Genomic DNA, 19,167 nt, shown 5'->3' with positions numbered 1-19,167 from the left:
TCCCCTTCCCCCTCCCCCTTTCCTCCCCCCCACAATCTAACATCTCTTACTCTCACTTTTCTTTCCTCCCTCCCAGACATCTAGCATCTCACTTTCCCCTTTCCCTCCCCATACTGTAGCCCTCCAAACTTGCTTTTTGGTCAGCAGCACTTGAAGAAACACTTCTCTTGCAAGCCAGAGCCTCTCCCTCTGCCATGTTCTGCTCTTCTGATCAAACCTTACTGTTTCCAGTGGGCAGCATGTGACAGAGGGGAAGGCTCTAGGCCAGCTGGAGGCAGTATGTATGCCACTGATAAAGGCAAGTTTGGAGTGCTGCTGGAGGGCGGGGAGAGAGAGTGAAAGATGTTGGACCATGAGAGGGGTGAGAGGAAGAGATGATGGAGCCTGGGAGGGGAAGGAGAAAGAGAAAGAGGAAAGCTGGACTGCATGGAGGGGAGAGAGGAAGAGATACCAGAACCTGAGGGGGGGACGGAGAGAGATTGCTGGATCCTTGGAGGGAAGAGAGAGTGAGAGATGCAGACCCAGGGGAAAGGGGACAGGAAGGAAGGAAGCAAAATGGATCCAGGTGGCGACGGTCTGACCTAGCGCTAACGACACGCGTTCTAAGTTGCGCTCAGCAGATCTGGAGAGAGCTACCTTATCCGTCGTTGAGATGGGCAAGCGACGAGGGAAAAGTCAGGGATGTTTCCTCCGGGACCCTGGCGGTAGACCTCCCGCTCTCCCAGCCGACCGCTTGAACGCTTCGAAATAGCGTCTGGTGCTGGGTTAACTTCCACTCCTGCAGCTGGCATCAGCGTTTCTGCGCTGACCGACAGTGGCGACAGGGCTTCCCTTAGCCCTGTCTTTCGTGCAGCACCTCCTCAACCAGGAAGTGAGAGCTTCCAGTCAAGTCCTGCAGCGTCCACCCGAAGAGGTGAAGGGAGCGAGCAGGGGAGGGAACCTGACGGAGGCAGAAAGATCATCTCCTGAACAACCTGATGAGCCAGAGCAGAACCAGCTCTTGTGGCAGATTCTGCACTTGTGAGTACCCTGGAAACAAGTTGTTCAAGCGTCTCCCCTGGTATTTAATGAGAGGAAATTTGAAACACCTGCTTGTAGTGACCTTAGAGTCACTTTGGGACCTAAATTCCACAACTCTCTCAACTTTACAATCAGCTATTTCAAAGAACACAGAAACTATTAAAGTTTTAGCTGAAGCTGCATTAAAACAAATACAAATTAATGAGGTTCATGCAACTGAAGTAAAAAGCCTCTCTCAAAAAGTTGAAAAAAATGGAACTTGTGGAACAATCTTTAATTAAAGAAAGGAACTTGTGTTTCTAGGCGCAATGGGAATATTTGGAAAATCAATCCAAGAGACTTAAACCTACTATTATAAATTTTCCAAAATCACTCTCTATATCACCTGTACAAATGGTTAAGAATATCTAGTTGATATTCAAGGTACTGGGCTAGTCCCAGAAATTTAAACCCTCAAAATCCAAGAATTTAACGGCCTTCCTGGAATCTTCTTTGGAGGTGGTCACCCAAAGAACCACTTTGTTGGTGACCTTTGCACTAGAAGCGACGTAAGTCATTTCTTGCTTTGCGTCCAAGGGCAACAGCCCTGGGAGCAAATTTTCTCTTGAAATTTCCTTGTGTGTGTAGGATTTTACTCCACACTAAGCAATATCAATTTTTTGAACCTAATCAGTTGGATAATTTTCTTAAAAGTAAAGAGAGTGTTGTTGTAAGACTTTAGACCTGAATGTAACACCTGTATAGCAATTGTGGAGTGAGTCCACAGGGCAAGGTGCAGTCTTTGATTTAAATAGATTTGTTTAAAGCATGGTTTTTTTCATAGCTTGATAATTTTCTAAATTCTTGGATCATTTCTTGTTAAATTGTGGACGATGGAAGTGTGTCAATTTCTTTTTTTTTATTCCTTATGATATTTCATAATTGTGTATTATTATTCTTGTTTGAATATTATGTATATTAAACTATCTTTAAAATAAAAATAAAAAAAGGAAGCAAAATGGAGAGATGCTGGTCCTAGGGGTGAGGCTAAAAGGAAAGGAAGACAGGTAGAAGATGCTGGCCCTGGGGGAGGGTGACTGTGCTGTGTGGTGTGGTACAGGAGGAAAAGAAGGTTTTTTTTTTAAGGAAACTGGAATCAATTATGTGATTAATTCAAATTGAGTAATTAAACTGTTTAATACAATGTGCAGCCCTACCATTTATACATGAATGCAATGAACAATGTAACTGCTGCTATTTACACATCGAGATGCTTCTAAATATAACCCTCAATGTGGATTTTTCCTTTAAGCTATTTTGATACTGATGAGTTGATTCACATGAATTTGTATGGGTGCAGCTCATTTGTTTTTCTTTGTTACAAGGATTTATTTGAGCATTAATGGCAGTACACCAATTACCATATATCTTGCATTATTTGCAATTTTAACAAGTATTAAATGCTGTTAACAGGCATTTAACCTGCAGTTAGGTGCCATGATTCAAAAATTAATTTGACCAGCTTTGTAAGGAAAAATAGCTACTAATGGGCATGATAATATACACCCTAGGAACAAAATGCTAACCCAGCACCATAAAAGATAAGTGCTAATCTTTTGAATTTTTTGAAACCTTTAAGACACCATGCTATACTCAACATTTTTAAGCGATAAGAAATGATAAAATAAAAATTATAAAATTGAAAAATTGATAAATAGAGGAGGAGAGTGAATTGGACTGGAGGTTTTTTAGCCATGAATGTGCTTGTTCCGTGAGTCTGTAAGCAAGTTAAATTCAGGACCCACTGACGTACAGAGGCTTTTTCCTCCTTAATGCTCTATTTCCTTCTGTTAATGTTGATTTGTAAGCTACAGGTAAAAGCACAGTTTAATATTTATCACAGCATTTTGTAACACATTCAGATTCTTTTTAAAAATGTTTTCAATTTTTGGGGATAGTTGTTGATATTTTTTTAACATATCTTTAAAATATACAAAAGGTCCTTATCATGTAACTTTTAAGTTTACTTGCATATACTCCTAATTCTGTGCACTCTGAGTTTGCTCATTGGACCAACATTGTGTTTCTCCTCAATATTTCCAGTGAGTGATCCTGTTTTTTGAATCCCTGTGGGAATCGAGGCTACTGTCTGTCCAGTAACGGATCCACAGCTGCAACTGTAAAGTGGGCTACAGCGGGACGAACTGTGAGAAAGGTAATGAGATTTACGCAGGCTCTGGGAGTATGCTACTAGTATCCTTCAACTCCTACTGTCACTCTGCTATTTATTCACACTAGGCAAATCAGTTATCTTCTCTCCTGTGTGTCACATGTATTTCTTATAGTTAATGATTAGGTTGCTTGAGTTAATCTCTCACAGTGGCTCAGTCTCTTAGTCATCTCCTAATAATTGTTGACCATTTAAGGGAGCAATTAGTCAAAACTGCCTGCATCATTGCAAATTCCACAGGTTAGAGAAGAACTAAGCCTGCTGCATAACCAGCTGTGCTGTCTTGCTGTTAGCTAGGAATAGACTGCCTGGTAGGATGAGGTCCAGAGGTGATGTGTGGGAGTTGAGTAGGTCACAGAAGTTTTGCTGGGGGAAAGTGTTGGTCTGGAATGGAATCTTTGTCCATGGAAAGGTATATTTTTCTCACTATACTTGCTTGCAATTTAGTTTCCCGCCTCCTACTTCATTTTCCTTTGTTCCCCTGCAGAGCTGCTGCCCCCAACATCTTTCAGGGTAGAAGAAGTGAAGGAGCATGAGATCACAATTTTTTGGCACCCGCCTGAAGATATCGATTGCAGTGCAAATGATTGATGGCTATGCCGTAACATACGTATCCTTCGATGGTACCTACCGAAGGGACAGATTTTGTGGACCGGAGCCATTCCACTCAACAGTTGTGGGCACTGGCTTCCGGGAAGACCTATAACATCTCCATCTTCTCAGTAAAACGCAATGTGAACAACAAGAATGACATCAGTAGGCCAGTGACCATCATCACAAGCACACGTGAGTCTCCTGAGCAGAAATATGGAGGTATTATTTCTTAAAGTGCTGTGTGGGGGAGTACGTACTGCTGCACAAGGTCCCTGGGATTCTATATATTGGTGACTAAAGTTATGCAAGCAAATCAGTGCACATTGCCGATTTGCACACACAACTTAATTGATAAGTCCATCAGTGCCAATAATTGGTTTGCTAACGTTAATTGGCTTTATTGAGATTTACATGCGGGTACCCTTTATAGAATACGATTTTTCAGCATAATTTACTGAATCTAGTCTGTTATGCACAATATTCCTTCTAAGAAACTAAGTGATTAACAACATCAGAGCTTACAAAGCTTGAGAAGACTTTTACAAATTATTCTTATCCTCCCCCTCTATGATCTTTGCTATTATGTCTTCCTATTTGTTCTTATAAAGGGACAATCATAGTTTACCTCCAGTATTTATCCATTTTCCATAGCTGTCTACACTAAGCAAAGGTGTGATCCCCGGCCTCCTATGGTACCCTGTGCCAGCATATGCCTTATAGGAGGTAGGCCCAGAAGACACCTTCTGATATTGGGAGTTTGAATAAAAATGAGCAATTCCTCCCTGCTTGGAAAATCAGGGTTCTGGGACATTGATCCACTAGAGCAAGGCAGATAGGTATAACAGGCTGCCCAGAGCACTACCTCTGTCAGATTCAAGCAAAAATAACCAGAGAGGAAGGTGTATAGTCCACAACAAATAACTTTACTGAGAGGTACTGGGATTAATTCAGGGCAATATGGTAATTATATAAAAGAAAGAGAAAGGCACGTAAATATAAAATAAATAAATAAAACTTCTTTTATAAACAGCAAAAGTTACTGAGATTTTAGTCAATACTTTGCTAGCCTGCGAGGTCTGGCAAAAACCTATGTTGAGGACCATTGGCGTCCTTAATGCTTTCAGTTAAATTCCCAAAAGATACGATAACCTTTCAGTGCTTAATGGAGTTGGAACAGTTTGCCCTTTCTATTTTAAATAAGTGATATGGTAGAGGTGTTAGTTCACTTTTAAGGTAATAATAGAAATCAAAACAAAAAACATAGAAAAGAAAATAAGATAATACCTTAGAAAAGAAAACAGAAATAAAAAGGTATCATTTTTATGTTACAATAAGAGGTCAGAGCTAAAACAGTTTATTTTGCATGTACTTCTGGTCCTCTCTGGGAAGTATTCCTGTGTTGCTGGTTGTTCCCCAAAGTTACTGATTAAAATTAGAAGTGAAGAATATATTTTTTCTGTTTAATGATAAGCCTCTATCATTCCTCCGAGATACTTTTTTTCTGCTTAAATAATGCTCTCTGCCTCTGTTCTATGGTAGATTTAAAGGTCATTACAGGATATCCATAATGAATTTGCATGGACTATCTCCATTATATGTAAATCTCTATCTCATGCATTCATTGTTGGTATCCTGAAATCTAAACTGGCTGGCTGTGTCCTGAGGACTGTGTTGAGAACTCCTGTGCTATACTGAAATAATAATACTATTATTAACTTTCCTAGAGCACTCTGCATTCCTATTCCTCATTATGCAAAATGCTATCTGAGAGCTGGAATATTTCAGTAAATTCTGTTCTGATGTTGACAGTAATGCTATCTGTTAAATTATTGCCAAAAAAACAGAATGTGTGCACATTGTTGGTTGGCATGTGCCTCACCCTTTTTTTCTACAGGTCAGTGGCAGTGATCTAGCAGCAATTCAGACAGCCTGTTTGCGCCAACCCAAGCCTTCTCTCTGACACTTCTAGCCTATGCAGCAGGGGCGTATCTGCGTGGGGCCACAGGGGCCTGGGCCCCCGCAGATTTCGCCCTGGCCCCCTCCCCCGCCGTCAACCCTCCCCCGCTGCTTACTTTTGCTGGCGGGGGGCCCCAACCCCCGCCAGCCGAGGTCCGACCCGCAATCTCCATATTTCGTCTTCCTCCGTGGCCATGTGCTTCAAGGAAGTAACGCTGCAGTGCTGATTGGTTGAATCCAGTTCGGCGTCTGACAAAAATGTGCCCCCCCTCCCTGGCTCTGGCCCCCCCTACCGCCGGATTCCAGATACGCCCCTGCTATGCAGAAGTGGGAAGTTGCATCAGAAAGAAGACTTGGGGGTTGGCGCTAGCAGGCTGTCTGAATCACTGCCCGCTGCCACCAATCGCTACAGAAGAAATCTTCTGGGTCGCTGGCTGGGGACGGGACCGCAGCACACCTGGGAAGCAGCCACAGCACAGGTTGAAAAATGCTGCTCTAACTATTAGGTAAAGATAATACATATTATCTGTATTTGCTATACCTGATGTTTGGTAACTCAGCAGTAGACTAAAGGCTAGCAGAGCTGAAGTCTAGTGGTCATTTGGTAACCTACCAAAAACATTGATATGTAATTATTTTTTTTTTTTTTTATAAATTATGTTTATTGAAATTTTTGAAGAACAATTTACAACACTTGTCATATCACAATCATATGGCATACATATAGAACTTCCATAACCAATAACTGGAAAATGAATAGATTCCCTCCTCCCTCCCTACCCCTCTACCTAACATGCGAAACTCTTACTCATTCATGAAGGTTAGTCGTGCTAAGGTCGATTATTTCGCTTTCAAAGTCTAGGAACAATCAAGTGGGGCGCATCAAGGTCTATCCCGTTGTGCTCTCTCCATGTGCGGTATCGCTCCCACAGCAGGTTAAATTTTGTTATATGTCCCGATCTCAAGGCTGTCAATTTTGACATTTGGTAGAGATAGTCCATCTTATGTATCACCCGGATCACCGGTGGTGTCGTATACTTTTCCACGCTGCCGCCAAAGCTATTTTCCCAGCTATAAACCATATAGAAGTAAGTCGATGGTCAGAAAGGCGAACTCCAGGTGGGCGAACATGTAGTAAGCATATCTCAGGTTTAGCTGGATATCGTATCCCAGTCACTTGAGCAAACGTATCAATCAGTTCCGCCCAATATAGTTGTATCTTATGACCGAACCACCAAATATGGGCCATATCCCCCACCATTGCACACCCTCTCCAGCATTGATCAGACCCCTTCCCATACATTTTTACCAATCTCTTTGGGGTATAATACCATTGATACAATATTTTATAGCTGTTTTCAGTGAGGGAACTGGAGACAGAAGCATGTAACATTTGTTCTAAAGCTTTTTTCCCATTGGGTCCTATCTAGGGTTATCTGTAGGTCCCGCTCCCATCGTTGTATATAGTGCTGTATTGGGGCCTGATCAGCAAGCAGGGCCCCATATAGGCGAGATACACATCCCCTATGACTGCCCGCCCTCATTGCTTTTTCTATATCTACCTCCTCCCGAACCAGTTCTGTCTTTGCCCTTCTTATTATATAATCTCTAAATCGTTGGTAATGGAACAGGTGGGAAGATGGTAATCCATAGTCCTCCTGTAGTTCCTCAAATGGGATTACTTGATCATCTTCCCATAATTTGACTTAGTGTGACAAGACCCTCCTTTCCCATTGGCCATAGAGAGGATTGTCTATCCCCAACGGGCTTCCCGGGACAGTTTTTATTGTCATCTGTTGAAAGTGTAGTCTATTGGGTAGAGTCCTTTGCCTGACCGCCCACCATGTTTGCAAGGGGTATTGCACTGCCAGTGGGGCTTTCTTAATGTAAGACTGGAATGGCTCTTTGGTAGCCACAGTATAGAGTGTAAGTTTGCTAGTCCCATCCAGTGTTGTTCCATTTGGACCCATGACTTAGTACTACCAGTGCTCCACTCCGCTAATATTCGTAGCTGTGCTGCTTGGTGGTATAAAGCAAAATTTGGGACCCCCATTCCTCCTCTTTTTTTTTGCTTGGTACATAACAGCTGCACGCACCCGTGGCGGTTTATGTTGCCATATATAGGCGAAACCTTTCTGTTAAGCTGTCGAAAAAATCCCTTCGGTACTGGCAATGGTAGTGCAAGGAACAGATATAAAAGCTTGGGCAAAATCATCATTTTTATGGCTGCCACACGTCCCAACCAAGACAACTCTAACCCCTCCCATCTGTCAAGATCTCGAAAAAATTCTTTAAGCTTCTGGGATAGTTAACTTGATGGAGGTCCGACATTTTGGGTGTTAATTGAATGCCCAGATATCGGAGAGGACCGCTGAACCCATTTGATCTGAAATTGCTGTCGCAATAAGGCTTCCTCCTCTGTCACCAGCCCCAATCCCAAGGCTTCAGACTTATCAATATTCACCCGGAACCCGGACATATTGCCATATTGATTCAATTCTTGTAATATATACGGTAAAGACTCGCCTGGGTTAGTTACTGTTAATAAGATACCATCGGCGAATAGCATGACTTTGTGTGTTAGTTGCCCCACCTGAAGACCGTGTATGTGCGGGTGTTGACGTATGCATTGGGCCAAGGGCTCCATTGTTAGTGCAAACAGTAGTGGAGACAAGGCACAGCCCTGACGGGTCCCCACATTCTAATGTTATTGGGTCAGAATTGGATCCGTTGATTCTCAGTATTGCTAATGGTGGGTATATAAAAGTTGGAGCCATGTTATAAAGCGCCCTGTAAATCCCATTCGTTCTAGTACTGCAAACATAAAGGCCCAATTGACCCGATCAAATGCCTTTTCGGCGTCTAAAGATAGGAGTAACATTGGCTGTCTGGTGTTGGTTGCCTCATGAATCAAGTGGAGCGCCCTGCGGATGTTATCTATTGCTTGCCTTCCCATGATGAATCCCGCCTGGTCTTCTTGTACCAGCTTCGGCATGAGCCTTTGCAGTCTCTTAGCCAATATCTTAGTAAAAGTTTATAATCCGATCCCAACAAGGAGATCGGACGGTAAGAGCCACAATATTGTGGATCCTTTCCGGGTTTAGGCAAAACTACTACATTTGCTATCCGCCAAGTATAAAATAGCTCCTCTTGGGTATCAAGCTCATTGAATGCTCGGACCAGTAATGGGATTAAAAGCTTGCTAAATCGTTTATAAAATTTGTTTGTGAATCCATCTGGGCCCGGGGATTTACCGTTAGGCATATCGCTTATGGCCCACGCCACCTCATCTAATGTGATCGGTGCAGAGAGCGCCTCCGCCTCCACCACCGTCAATGTGGGAAGCGCCGCCTTTGCAAGGTAATGCTGGGCTTCTTGCGCATCTAAAGTCCCCTCCGTTTTGTATAGGGCCGTGTAAAAGTCTGAGAAGGCTGTCTTGATATCCTCTCGTGTTATGCATAGTTTCCCCTCCCTATTGAAGATGGAAGGTATTTGTGTATGGGTACAATGCTTTTTTAACTTAAATGCTAGTAATCTTGAAGCTTTATTCCCAAATTCGAAATGAGCTTGTCTCACCCTTTGGAGGTGCTCTGCTATCTCTGCCATTTGAATTTCCCTAAGCTCTGTCCGTAGTGTATGCATGCGGTGGTTTACAGCTCCCGCCTCCGGGCGTCCTGTGGATTGATCAGTGAGGTCTCTCAACTCCGCGTGTATTTGTTGGGTCCTTGCTCTTACCAGTCGTTCTAGGTGGATCTGTAAGGATATAACTTTTCCCCGGAGCACGGCCTTACGTCCTTCCCAGAGGATCCCAGCCGATACTTCATTATTATCATTGATGTCAATGTACTCTCTAATATCCGCTTCTATCCTGGCAGCTATGACTGGGTCTGCTAATAGTTTGTCACTAAAGCGCCACTGTGGTGTCTCAGGGCTCATTACCCTCAATTTCAGCTCAAGTACGACTGGAGCATGGTCTGACCATGTCCTCGGATATAGATATGTAATTTATTTTATTTGTGCCAGTAACCTCAGGATTTATTGTGCAGTGCTGCTGAACATCACTGTTCGTATGGCCAACAGGAAGGTTCTTTCTCCCCAGGGCTCCTCCTTTCATTAGCCCTCTCATGGAAAAGCTTCTTAGGCACCTGAGATATCCACTATCTTCCAGTCCTAATCCAACCCAGGATTTCCCTATCCCCTTGTATGCCCTGTTCTTCAGGAGAAAAAAACACTTTATCATTCTTTACACTCACAGAATTGGTTTGCTCCACTAAATATTTATTCTGCAATATTTAAACATACTCTCTCCCTAGATACCCAATAAAGTTAAATCATACGCACTTCACCAGCATATACCACCCTTAGAGCTCTCATGCCATTTCCAGCTGACATAGAGAGGATACTCTGAGCCTCAGGAACAGAGGGAGCCACTGAGAATTATCTTTAACCTTTCCACATGGGGGGTTATAAACACTCAAGTAGTTCTGTACATCTTAGGAGGAAATGTTGTGAGGGGATCACGAACACCTCATATCTTACAAGCCTGCTTCAGATGTATATAAGTACATAAGTACATAAGCACTGCCATACTGGGAAAAGACCAAGGGTCCATCAAGCCCAGCATCCTGTCTCTGACAGTGACCAATCCAGGCTTCAAGAACCCGGTAAAAACCCCCCAAAAAACCCCAAAAAGCTTAATTCTTAATAATGTTCAATGGACTTTTCCCTCAGGAATCTGTCCAAACCCCCTTTAAATTCCATAAGGCCAGCTGCTGTCACTACATTTTCCGACAACGAGTTCCAGAGTCTGACTACACGCTGAGTAAAGAAAAACTTTCTCCTATTTGTTTTAAATCTACCATATTCTAGCTTCATCTTGTGTCCCCTGGTTTTGTTGTTGTTTGAAAGTGTAAACAAACACTTCACATCTGTCCGCTCTATTCCGCTCATTATCTTGTACACTTCTATCATACCATCCTTCAGCCGCCTTTTCTCCAAGCTGAAGAGCCCTAACCTTCTCAGCCTTTCCTTATAGGGAGGTCATTCCATTCCCTTTATCATTTTCGTCACCCTTCTCTGCACCTTCTCTAATTCCTTTATATCTTTTTTGAGATGCAGCAACCAGAATTGGACACAATATTCTAGGTGCGGTCACACCATGGAGCGATACAACGGCATTATAATGTCCTCGTGTTTGTTTTCCATCCCTTTCCTAATAATACTCAACATTCTGTGCGCTTTTTTAGCCGCCGCAGCACACTGAGCAGAAGTTTTTAACGTCTTATCAACAATGACTCCCAGATCCCTTTCTAGGTCCGTGACTCCTAAACCTTGTATAACATAGCTGTAATTCGGGTTCCTTTACCCACATGCATCAGTTTGCATTTGTCAACATTGAGCTTCATCTGCCACTTGCACGCCCAATCTCCCAGTCTCGCAAGGTCCTTCTGTAATCTTTCACACTCCTCCTGCAACTTGACGACCCTGAATAATTTTGTGTCATCTGCGAATTTAATTACCTCACTAGTTACTCCCATCTCTAGGTCATTTATAAATATGTTAAAAAGCAGCGGTCCCAGCACAGACCCCTGCGGGACCCCACTAACTACCCTTCTCCACTGAGAATACTGACCATTCAGTCCTACTCTCTGCTTCCTATCTTTCAACCAGTTCTTAATCCTGGAACCAGGAAAGTCAAGAAGATCCTTACTCATGTCATTTTTATCAAACAGAAAACACTGCAATAGTCTATAGATGAGGATGATTACTTTTCATGTATTACTTAATCATAGGATGGGGCTAATGCACTAATGCTGAGAAAATGGTATGACATTTACCTTCTCCTTCCTATCAGGGCCACAGTCAGTGGAGGGATTCCAGATTGCCAATGTGACAGCCACCAGCATCACAGTGAAATGGGCAGTTGATAAACTGGAACACTCTGCGGTCAGCAAAGTTCGTATGTCCATTCACCATTCTGGGGATCTTGAGGAACACACGGTGAATGTAGACTCCAGTGCTGCCAAGTATACATTTTGGTAAGAGGAAGTTGAAAAAAAACAAAAAAGAAATGTAAAGTGAAAGAGTAATATGCAAGGTAGATGTGTATATATATATAAATATGCAGGTCCTGGCTCAAAATCAGTCGGGGCCTTCAGAACTCCCTACAGCCAGCATATGTCCAGTGAGACCCAAATATTTAATGCTGGTGCCCAGATATGGCTCAGCATTGAATATCCAAAACTAATTTAGCCAGCGGTGGCCAGCAGTTTTTTTTTTTTTTAAATGTTGACCGTTGCCAGCTGAATATTGACTGGATATTGCTTTGCAAAAAGTCTTCACACATACATTTTTTTCCATTTTGTGATCTAAAATTACTGGTCAAAATGCATTAAAGTAAGAGTTTATGTCACTCATCTAAAAACATACTCTACATTCTCATTGTGAAAGAACAATTATAGAAATATTCAAAATGTAATTAAGAATAAGAAACCCCCAAATCATCATATCCTTTGTCATAATTTGTGCCTGTTTCTAAAAATTGCCTTAACATGGACCATAATAAATTAAATAGAGTTCACATGCATCCAATCATAGTAGTTTTGCTGATTCAAATGCTCCTAGATGAAGCTGTTTCTGTTAAGTCATGAATTTGAAGGAAAGGTCTAAACATGTTGAACATGGAGCTGCTTAAAACATTCTGAAATAGTTATTCAAAGGCACACTTTGCAGGAACACCATAAGAATCAATGTGTTTGAATATTTCCTTGGGGCGCTGTCAGGTTCATCATTATAAAGTGGAAACAGTTTGATATTACCAAAACAGTGCTTTCATCAGGCCATCATTCCAAAGGCAGTAACTTTGGGTTAAGGGAACTGCTGAGGAAGGTCACTGTCAGGGGCATTTTCGAAAGAGAAGGGCGCCCATCTTCTGACACAAATCGGGAGATGAGCGTCCTTCTCTCAGGGTCGCTGAAATTGGCATAATCGAAAGCCGATTTTGGACGTCCTCAACTGCAGTCCATCACGGGGATGACCAAAATTCATGGGGGCGTGTCAGAGGCATAGCGAAGGCGGGACTGGGGCGTGCTTAAGAGATGGGCGTATTTGGCCAATAATGGAAAAAAGAAGGGCGTCCCTGACGAGCATTTGGTCGACTTAGTCCATTTTTTTTCATGACCAAGCCTGAAAAGGGTTCCTAAACTGACCAGTTGACCTCCCCTTACTCCCCCAGTGGTCACCAACCCCCTCCCACCCTAAAAAAACATTTTTTAAAAATGTTTGCAAGCCTCTATGCCAGCCTCAAATGTCATACCCTGCTACATGATGACAGCAGTGTGCAGGTCGCTGGAGCAGTTTTAGTGGGTGCAGTGCACTTCAGGCATGCGGACCCAGGCCCATCCCCCCCCCCCCCCCCCCCCCCGCCCACCTGTTACACTTGTGCTGGTAAATGTGAGCCCTTCAAAACCCACCCGAAACCCACTGTACCCACATCTAGGTGCCCCCCTTCACCCCTTAGGTCTATGGTAGTGGTGTACAGTTGGGGGGGAGTGGGCTTTGAGGGGGTTTAGGGGGCTCAGCACCGAAGGTAAGGGAGTCATGTACCTGGGAGCAATTTGTGAAGTCCACTTCAGTGCCCCTAGGGTGCCCGGTTGGTGTCCTGGCATGTGAAGGGGACAAGTGCACCACGAATGCTGGCTCCTCCCACGACCAAATGCCTTGGATTTGGTCATTTTTGAGATGGGCGTCCTCGGTTTCCATTATCGCCGAAAACTGGGGACGACCATCTCTAAGGTCATCCATCTCAACATTTAGGTTGACCATTTCTAAGGTCGACCTAAATGTTGAGATTTGGGCGTCCCCGACCATATTATCGAAACGAAAGATGGACGCCCATCTTGTTTCGATAATAGCAGTTTCCCCGCCCCTTCACCGGGATGTCCTTAGAGATGGGCGCCCTTAGAGATGGCCGGCCCCGTTCGATTATGCCCCTCTATGAGTCCTAAGATTATTTAAAAGAACTATAGAGCAGTGGCGTTCCTAGGGTGGCTGACACCAGGGGCGGATCGCTGATGCACCCCCCCTCGGGTGCAGCGCGAGCCACCTCCCCCCCAGCGAAAAGCCACCCCCCCCCCCCCCCCCCCCCCCGGTGAAAGGACACCTCTCCCCCCGGCGAAAGGACACCCCCCCCCGGGTGCATTTTTACCTGCTGGGGGGGTGCCGCGCGCCTGTCTGCTTCGCTCGTTCCATGCTCCCTCTGCCCCTGAAGAGGAAGCAACCTGTTCCAGGGCAGAGGGAGCACGGAACGAGCAGAGCAGACAGGCGCGCGGCACCCCCCCCCCCCCCCCAGCGGCATGCACCCGGGGCAGAACGCCCCCCCCCCCCCCCCCTTTGGTACGCCACTGCTATAGAGGTCTCTGGCAGATACTGGAGAAAATGTTGACTTTAACAAAAAGTAAGCCACTGTTGAAGAAAAACGATATGATGTGCTTAACAGCCTTTGTAAAGAAACACTTAAGGGACACTACATGCATGTGGGAGAAAGATTTGTGATCTGATGACACCAAAATGGAACTTTTTGGTCTTTGACATAAAACAAACACAGCATATCACCCAGCCTATATCGTCCCTAGAGTAAAACATAGAGATGACAGCATTATATTATAGGAATGCTCTGATGCAGCAGAAATAGGGAGGCTTATGAAGATTGGGGGAAAGATTGATAGTATAAAGTGCAGGCAAGTCCTGTAGAAAAACCAGTTCCAGTCTACCAGCTTTCAGTAGGACAATATCCAAAGCATAAAGAGACAACATTGAAGTGGCTCAGCAAGCAAAAAAAAATGAATATCTTCCTCAGCAATCCTCCAGACCGTTCAAGACGCTTGGGTTATGCACTCCTACCAGCAGAGGGAGACTGAGAACACTAAAACTTCTTATACAAGTAGCCTGTGCAGACCTTCTACTAACCAGTATTTTCTCAGTCTCAGCAGAGGGTAGATGTGTGCACCCTGTGCAGTGTACTCAGTCTGGTAGGCCCGTTTGGGGTTTCTAGGTTGGGTTGTAAATGTTAGAGAACCCTCCTGTGCTCTTCCTCTGGAGGACTGCTTGACCTCGGCTACAGACCTCGTTCTGTACCCTTGAGGCGTTTAGGCATCAGCAACGAGGTTTAAAAAAAAAAAAAAAAAAGATAACGTTTTTAAAAGGTGGCTATTTTGGCCGTTCTTGTGGTAGTCCAGAGATAAAACGTCTTCAAGGGCATTCTTGCCTTACGCGGTTTTGCCTATTAGTCTGTCACAGCACAAAGCAACTGTTTGTTTTTATTGTGTTTGCGGCCATTATGTCTAAGCCGGCGAGGTGTCAGTTTTGCGCAAAGCGTGGCATTGAAGTGAAAGGTGGCCAATGTAAATTTTGTAGGGAGCCTACGTTGTCAGCGCTCTTGCCCCCCGTGCTTTCCCCTGAGTCGGCGGAGGTGTTGGGCAGCGATTTGACTGCACATTCCGGGCCGGCAACGGCGGGGCCGGTTTTGGCAGGAAACGCGGCCATTTTGGCTGCACATCCCGTTTTTGGTGGGAAGCGCAGCCCTTTTGGCTGTGCATTCCGTACTGGCGCTGGGGGACCCGTGTGTGGTGGAAAGCGCGCCTAGTTTAGCCGCGGATCACGCAATAGACCTGCCACCTCGGGAGCGAGGGGGGTCCATCGCGGAGACTGCGGGAAGTGTTGTTGGGGCTTCAGCAGCGTCGGGGGGGGTTTGGCTTCCCCCCTGAGTTTGTTTGGTCTCTGTATAATGCCTGGAGAGCTGGCCCTTCTTAGGATGTTTGTTCCCCGGAGGCTGCTAGCTCAGTGGGAGTTAAGCGCCCACGGGTGGATATTTCGGAGCCTATAGAGATAATTTCTCTGCCTGGGTCGGACGTTTGGAGTGACCCAGGAGAGGAGGATCTCTTAGATGTGTCTGAGGATCAGGATGGGCTTAGGCCTAGGGAAGATTCTTCAGTGTTTCGCATTTTTCATAAGGAGGAGTTGTTAGAGCTCATTGATCAGGTGATCTCTACTTTGAAGTTTGCTCCGGCGGCCACTCCCTCTGCAGAGGGACCCCAGGTAGATCGCTTGGTTAAGGGGATTCGGAGAGCCTCCCGTTCCTTTCCCATGAATTCAGACGTTAGGGACATGGTTTTTCAGGAATGGTCTGTGCCGGAGGCTGCTTGTAAGGTGTCTAGGGCTATGGCACGGCTGTATTCCTTGCCTCCGGAAGATTTGGCCCTGCTGCAGGGGCGTAGCCACGGGCGGGCCCGGGTGGGCCTGGGCCCACCCAATTTCAGGTCAGGCCCGCCCAGCAGCAAAGTTCCTGACGGCGATTCTACTCGCAGGCTCCGCTCGCAGTCGCAGCGATTCCCACACGCTGCCTGCCAGTGCCGGCTGCCACTCAATCTCCTTTCGCTATTAAGCGCTAACCCGGAAGTCTCTCCTCTGCAGGAGAGACTTCCGGGTTAGCGCTTAGTAGCGCAAGGAGATTGTTGAGCGGCAGCCGGCAGGCAGCGTGTGGGAATCGCTGCGACTGCAAGCGGAGCCTGCGAGTAGAATCGCCGTCAGGAACACTGCTGCTGGACGGGCCTGCAAGGAGGGTGAGATGCTGCAGCTGCACGGGGGGGGGGAGGGATGATGGAGGAAAGATGTCACATGGGGGAGGGAAGACGGGGGACACAGCAGCTGCACAGGGGGAAGGGAAGATGGAAAGAAAGATGCTGCACAGGGGGGAGGGAAGATGGAAAGATGAGGCTTGGTTGGTGGGTGAGGGAGATGCACGGGGAAAAAGGGAGAGATGCAGCAAAGGGGTGGAGGGGTGAGGAAGGGAGAAGTCTTGGCTGTGTATGAGGTGGAGGGGAGGGACACATGCTGCATACAGAGGAGATAGGTGGGGAGGGGGAGAAATGGTAGGCATAGGGGTGGAGAGGAAGGAGAAATGGTGGGTATAGTGGTGGAGGGAGGGCGGAGCAGAGAAAATTTTGTGCCCACCCACTTTGGGCTCAGGCCCACCCAAAACTGGCTGTCTGGCTACGCCACTGCCCTGCTGAAACCACCTACTGTGGATGCGGTGGTTACGGCGGTTACTACGGCTACGGCCATTCCGGTGGATGGCGGTGCAGCCTTACGGGATCCTCAGGATAGGAAGCTAGAGTCCTTTCTGAAGCGCAGCTTTGATTTGTTGGCTTTGGCCTTGCAAGCCTCTGTGTGTGGGGGCTTGGTAGCCAGAGCTTGTTTCTGTTGGGCGGAGAAGCTCTTGGATGAGCCTGCGTTAGATAGGACTGGTTTGGTTCAGGACCTGGCCAAATTGGAGATGGGGTCTTCATTTTTGGCAGACACCCTTTATGATTTGCTAAGGGCTTCGGCTAAGAATATGGCTCTGGCAGTGACGGCTCGCAGAGCTCTTTGGATTAGGGGCTGGGTGGCAGATGCGGCCTCTAAAGAAAAAGTTGTGTTCTCTACCTTTCAAAGGTTCTATGTTGTTTGGAGAGGACTTGGATAAACTGATGAGTGGTCTTTGGAATACCAAGGTCTCACGGTTGCCGGAGTTACGGCCTAAGGCGGCTAGTCGAGGTGGTTCGGCTAGAGGTCGATTTAAGGACGCGAGGCGGTACAGGCCGGGCAGATTTGTGTCTCCTTCTAAAAGCCGGTTTTTCTAGCGGACGCAGACCTTTCGAGGGGGTCGTCGAGGAGGTTGGGACTCCTCCGGAGGTGCCGGAAATGGTAATGTCCTTCTTATGAAGGTGTGCGGGTCCAGTCTCTGGTGAAGGTTGGGGCGCGACTTCGTCTGTTTTATCAGGGGTGGACCCAAATTACTTCAGATCAGTGGGTGCTGGAGGTTGTTCGCGACGGTTATGCACTCGAGTTTGAGCACCCACTGACGGATCTTTTTCTTCCCTCTCCTTGTCACTCTCAAGTCAAGTTAAAAGCTATTCAAGAGACTCTGGGTCGCTTAATCCAGTTGGGAGCTGTGGTACCCGTTCCTCAGCACGAGCTGGGAATGGGTTGTTATTCCATTTACTTTGTGGTGCCAAAGAAGGAGGACCAGTTTCGACCCATTTTAGATCTCAAGAGGGTCAATGGGGCGCTCAAGGTGCCATCCTTCCGCATGGAGACTCTGCGCTCGGTCATAGTGGCTGTTCGTCAGGGAGAATTTCTCACGTCACTGGATCTCACGGAAGCGTATCTGCACATGCCGATTCGAGAGGCCCATCAGCGTTTCCTTTGTTTTGCTGTTTTAGGGAGGCACTTTCAGTTCTGTGCTCTGCCTTTTGGTCTGGCAACGGCTCCACACACCTTCTCCAAGATAATGGTGGTGGTAGCAGCAGCTTTGCGGAGGCAGGGAATTCTGGTGCATCCGTATCTGGATGACTGGTTGATCCGGGTGAAGTCTTGGGCTCACAGTGTGGCGGCGACGGCTCAGGTGGTCGCGTTTCTGGAATCGCTCGGATGGGTAGTGAATGTAGTCAAAAGTCAGTTGATCCCATCACAGAGTCTGGAGTACTTGGGAGTGCGGTTCGACACGGCAGTGGGTCGTGTTTTTCTGCCAGATTCTCGGATCGCCTCTCTTCAGCAGCAGGTCTAGCGTTAATGTCCATTCAGAGTCCGACGGTTCGAATGTACCTTTGGGTTCTGGGCCTCATGGCAGCGACAATAGAGGTAGTACCATGGGCCAGGGCGCATATGTGTCAGCTTCCGGCGACTCTGTTGTCCTGGTGGTCTCCTCAGGTACACAGTTTGGAGTTGCGGTTGCCATTGAGGGGGGCTCCTCGGCGCAGTCTCCAGTGGTGGCTATGCTCGGCCCATCTGAAAAAGGGCATGCTGTTGGAACCTCCTCAGTGGGTGATTCTGGTAACGGATGCCATTTTGCTGGGCTGGGGAGCTCAGTGTCTCGGTCGGGTCCGCGTAGGTGCGGTGGTTGACGGAGGAAGCTCAGTGGTATATCAACCGGTTGGAGACGAGGGCGATTCAGCTAGCTCTGTTGGCATTTCGCTCAAGTGTGGTCGGAAAGGTGGTAAGAGTCATGTCCGACAATGCGACAGCGGTAGCGTATGTCAGCCAGCAGGGTGGTACAAAGAGTCAGCGGTTGGCAATCGAGACGGCTCTGCTCATGAGTTGGGTGGAAAGGCATCTAGTGCAGATTTCGGCGGCGCACATGGCCAGGGTGGACAACGTGAACGTGGATTTTCTAAGCAGACACATGTTGGACCCCGGAGAATGGTCTCTGCACCGGTCGGTGTTCGACCTGATAGTTCTAAAGTGGGGAATGCTAGTAGTGGATCTCATGGCGTCGGCACAGAATGCTCAGGTTCCTCGGTATTTCAGTCGGCGTCGGGATCCGCGAGCGGAAGGGATCGATGCGTTGGTCC

General features: G+C 46.4%; 1 protein-coding gene across 1 annotated transcript in view; it reads left to right on the top strand.

The window, feature by feature from the left end:
* The window catches only part of SNED1 (sushi, nidogen and EGF like domains 1), a 684,146-nt gene that overhangs the window by 508,260 nt on the left and 156,719 nt on the right, over positions 1-19,167 (top strand). The window contains 6 exon segments of the mRNA XM_030215639.1: positions 3,117-3,161; positions 3,164-3,214; positions 3,717-3,796; positions 3,798-3,866; positions 3,868-4,015; positions 11,634-11,817. Of these exon segments, the coding sequence (XP_030071499.1) occupies positions 3,117-3,161; positions 3,164-3,214; positions 3,717-3,796; positions 3,798-3,866; positions 3,868-4,015; positions 11,634-11,817 (577 nt within the window).

The sequence above is a fragment of the Microcaecilia unicolor genome, chromosome 10, assembly GCF_901765095.1.
Source record: "Microcaecilia unicolor chromosome 10, aMicUni1.1, whole genome shotgun sequence".
Classification (NCBI taxonomy): Eukaryota; Metazoa; Chordata; class Amphibia; order Gymnophiona; family Siphonopidae; genus Microcaecilia; species Microcaecilia unicolor.
This window is presented reverse-complemented; position numbering and strand designations above follow the sequence as displayed.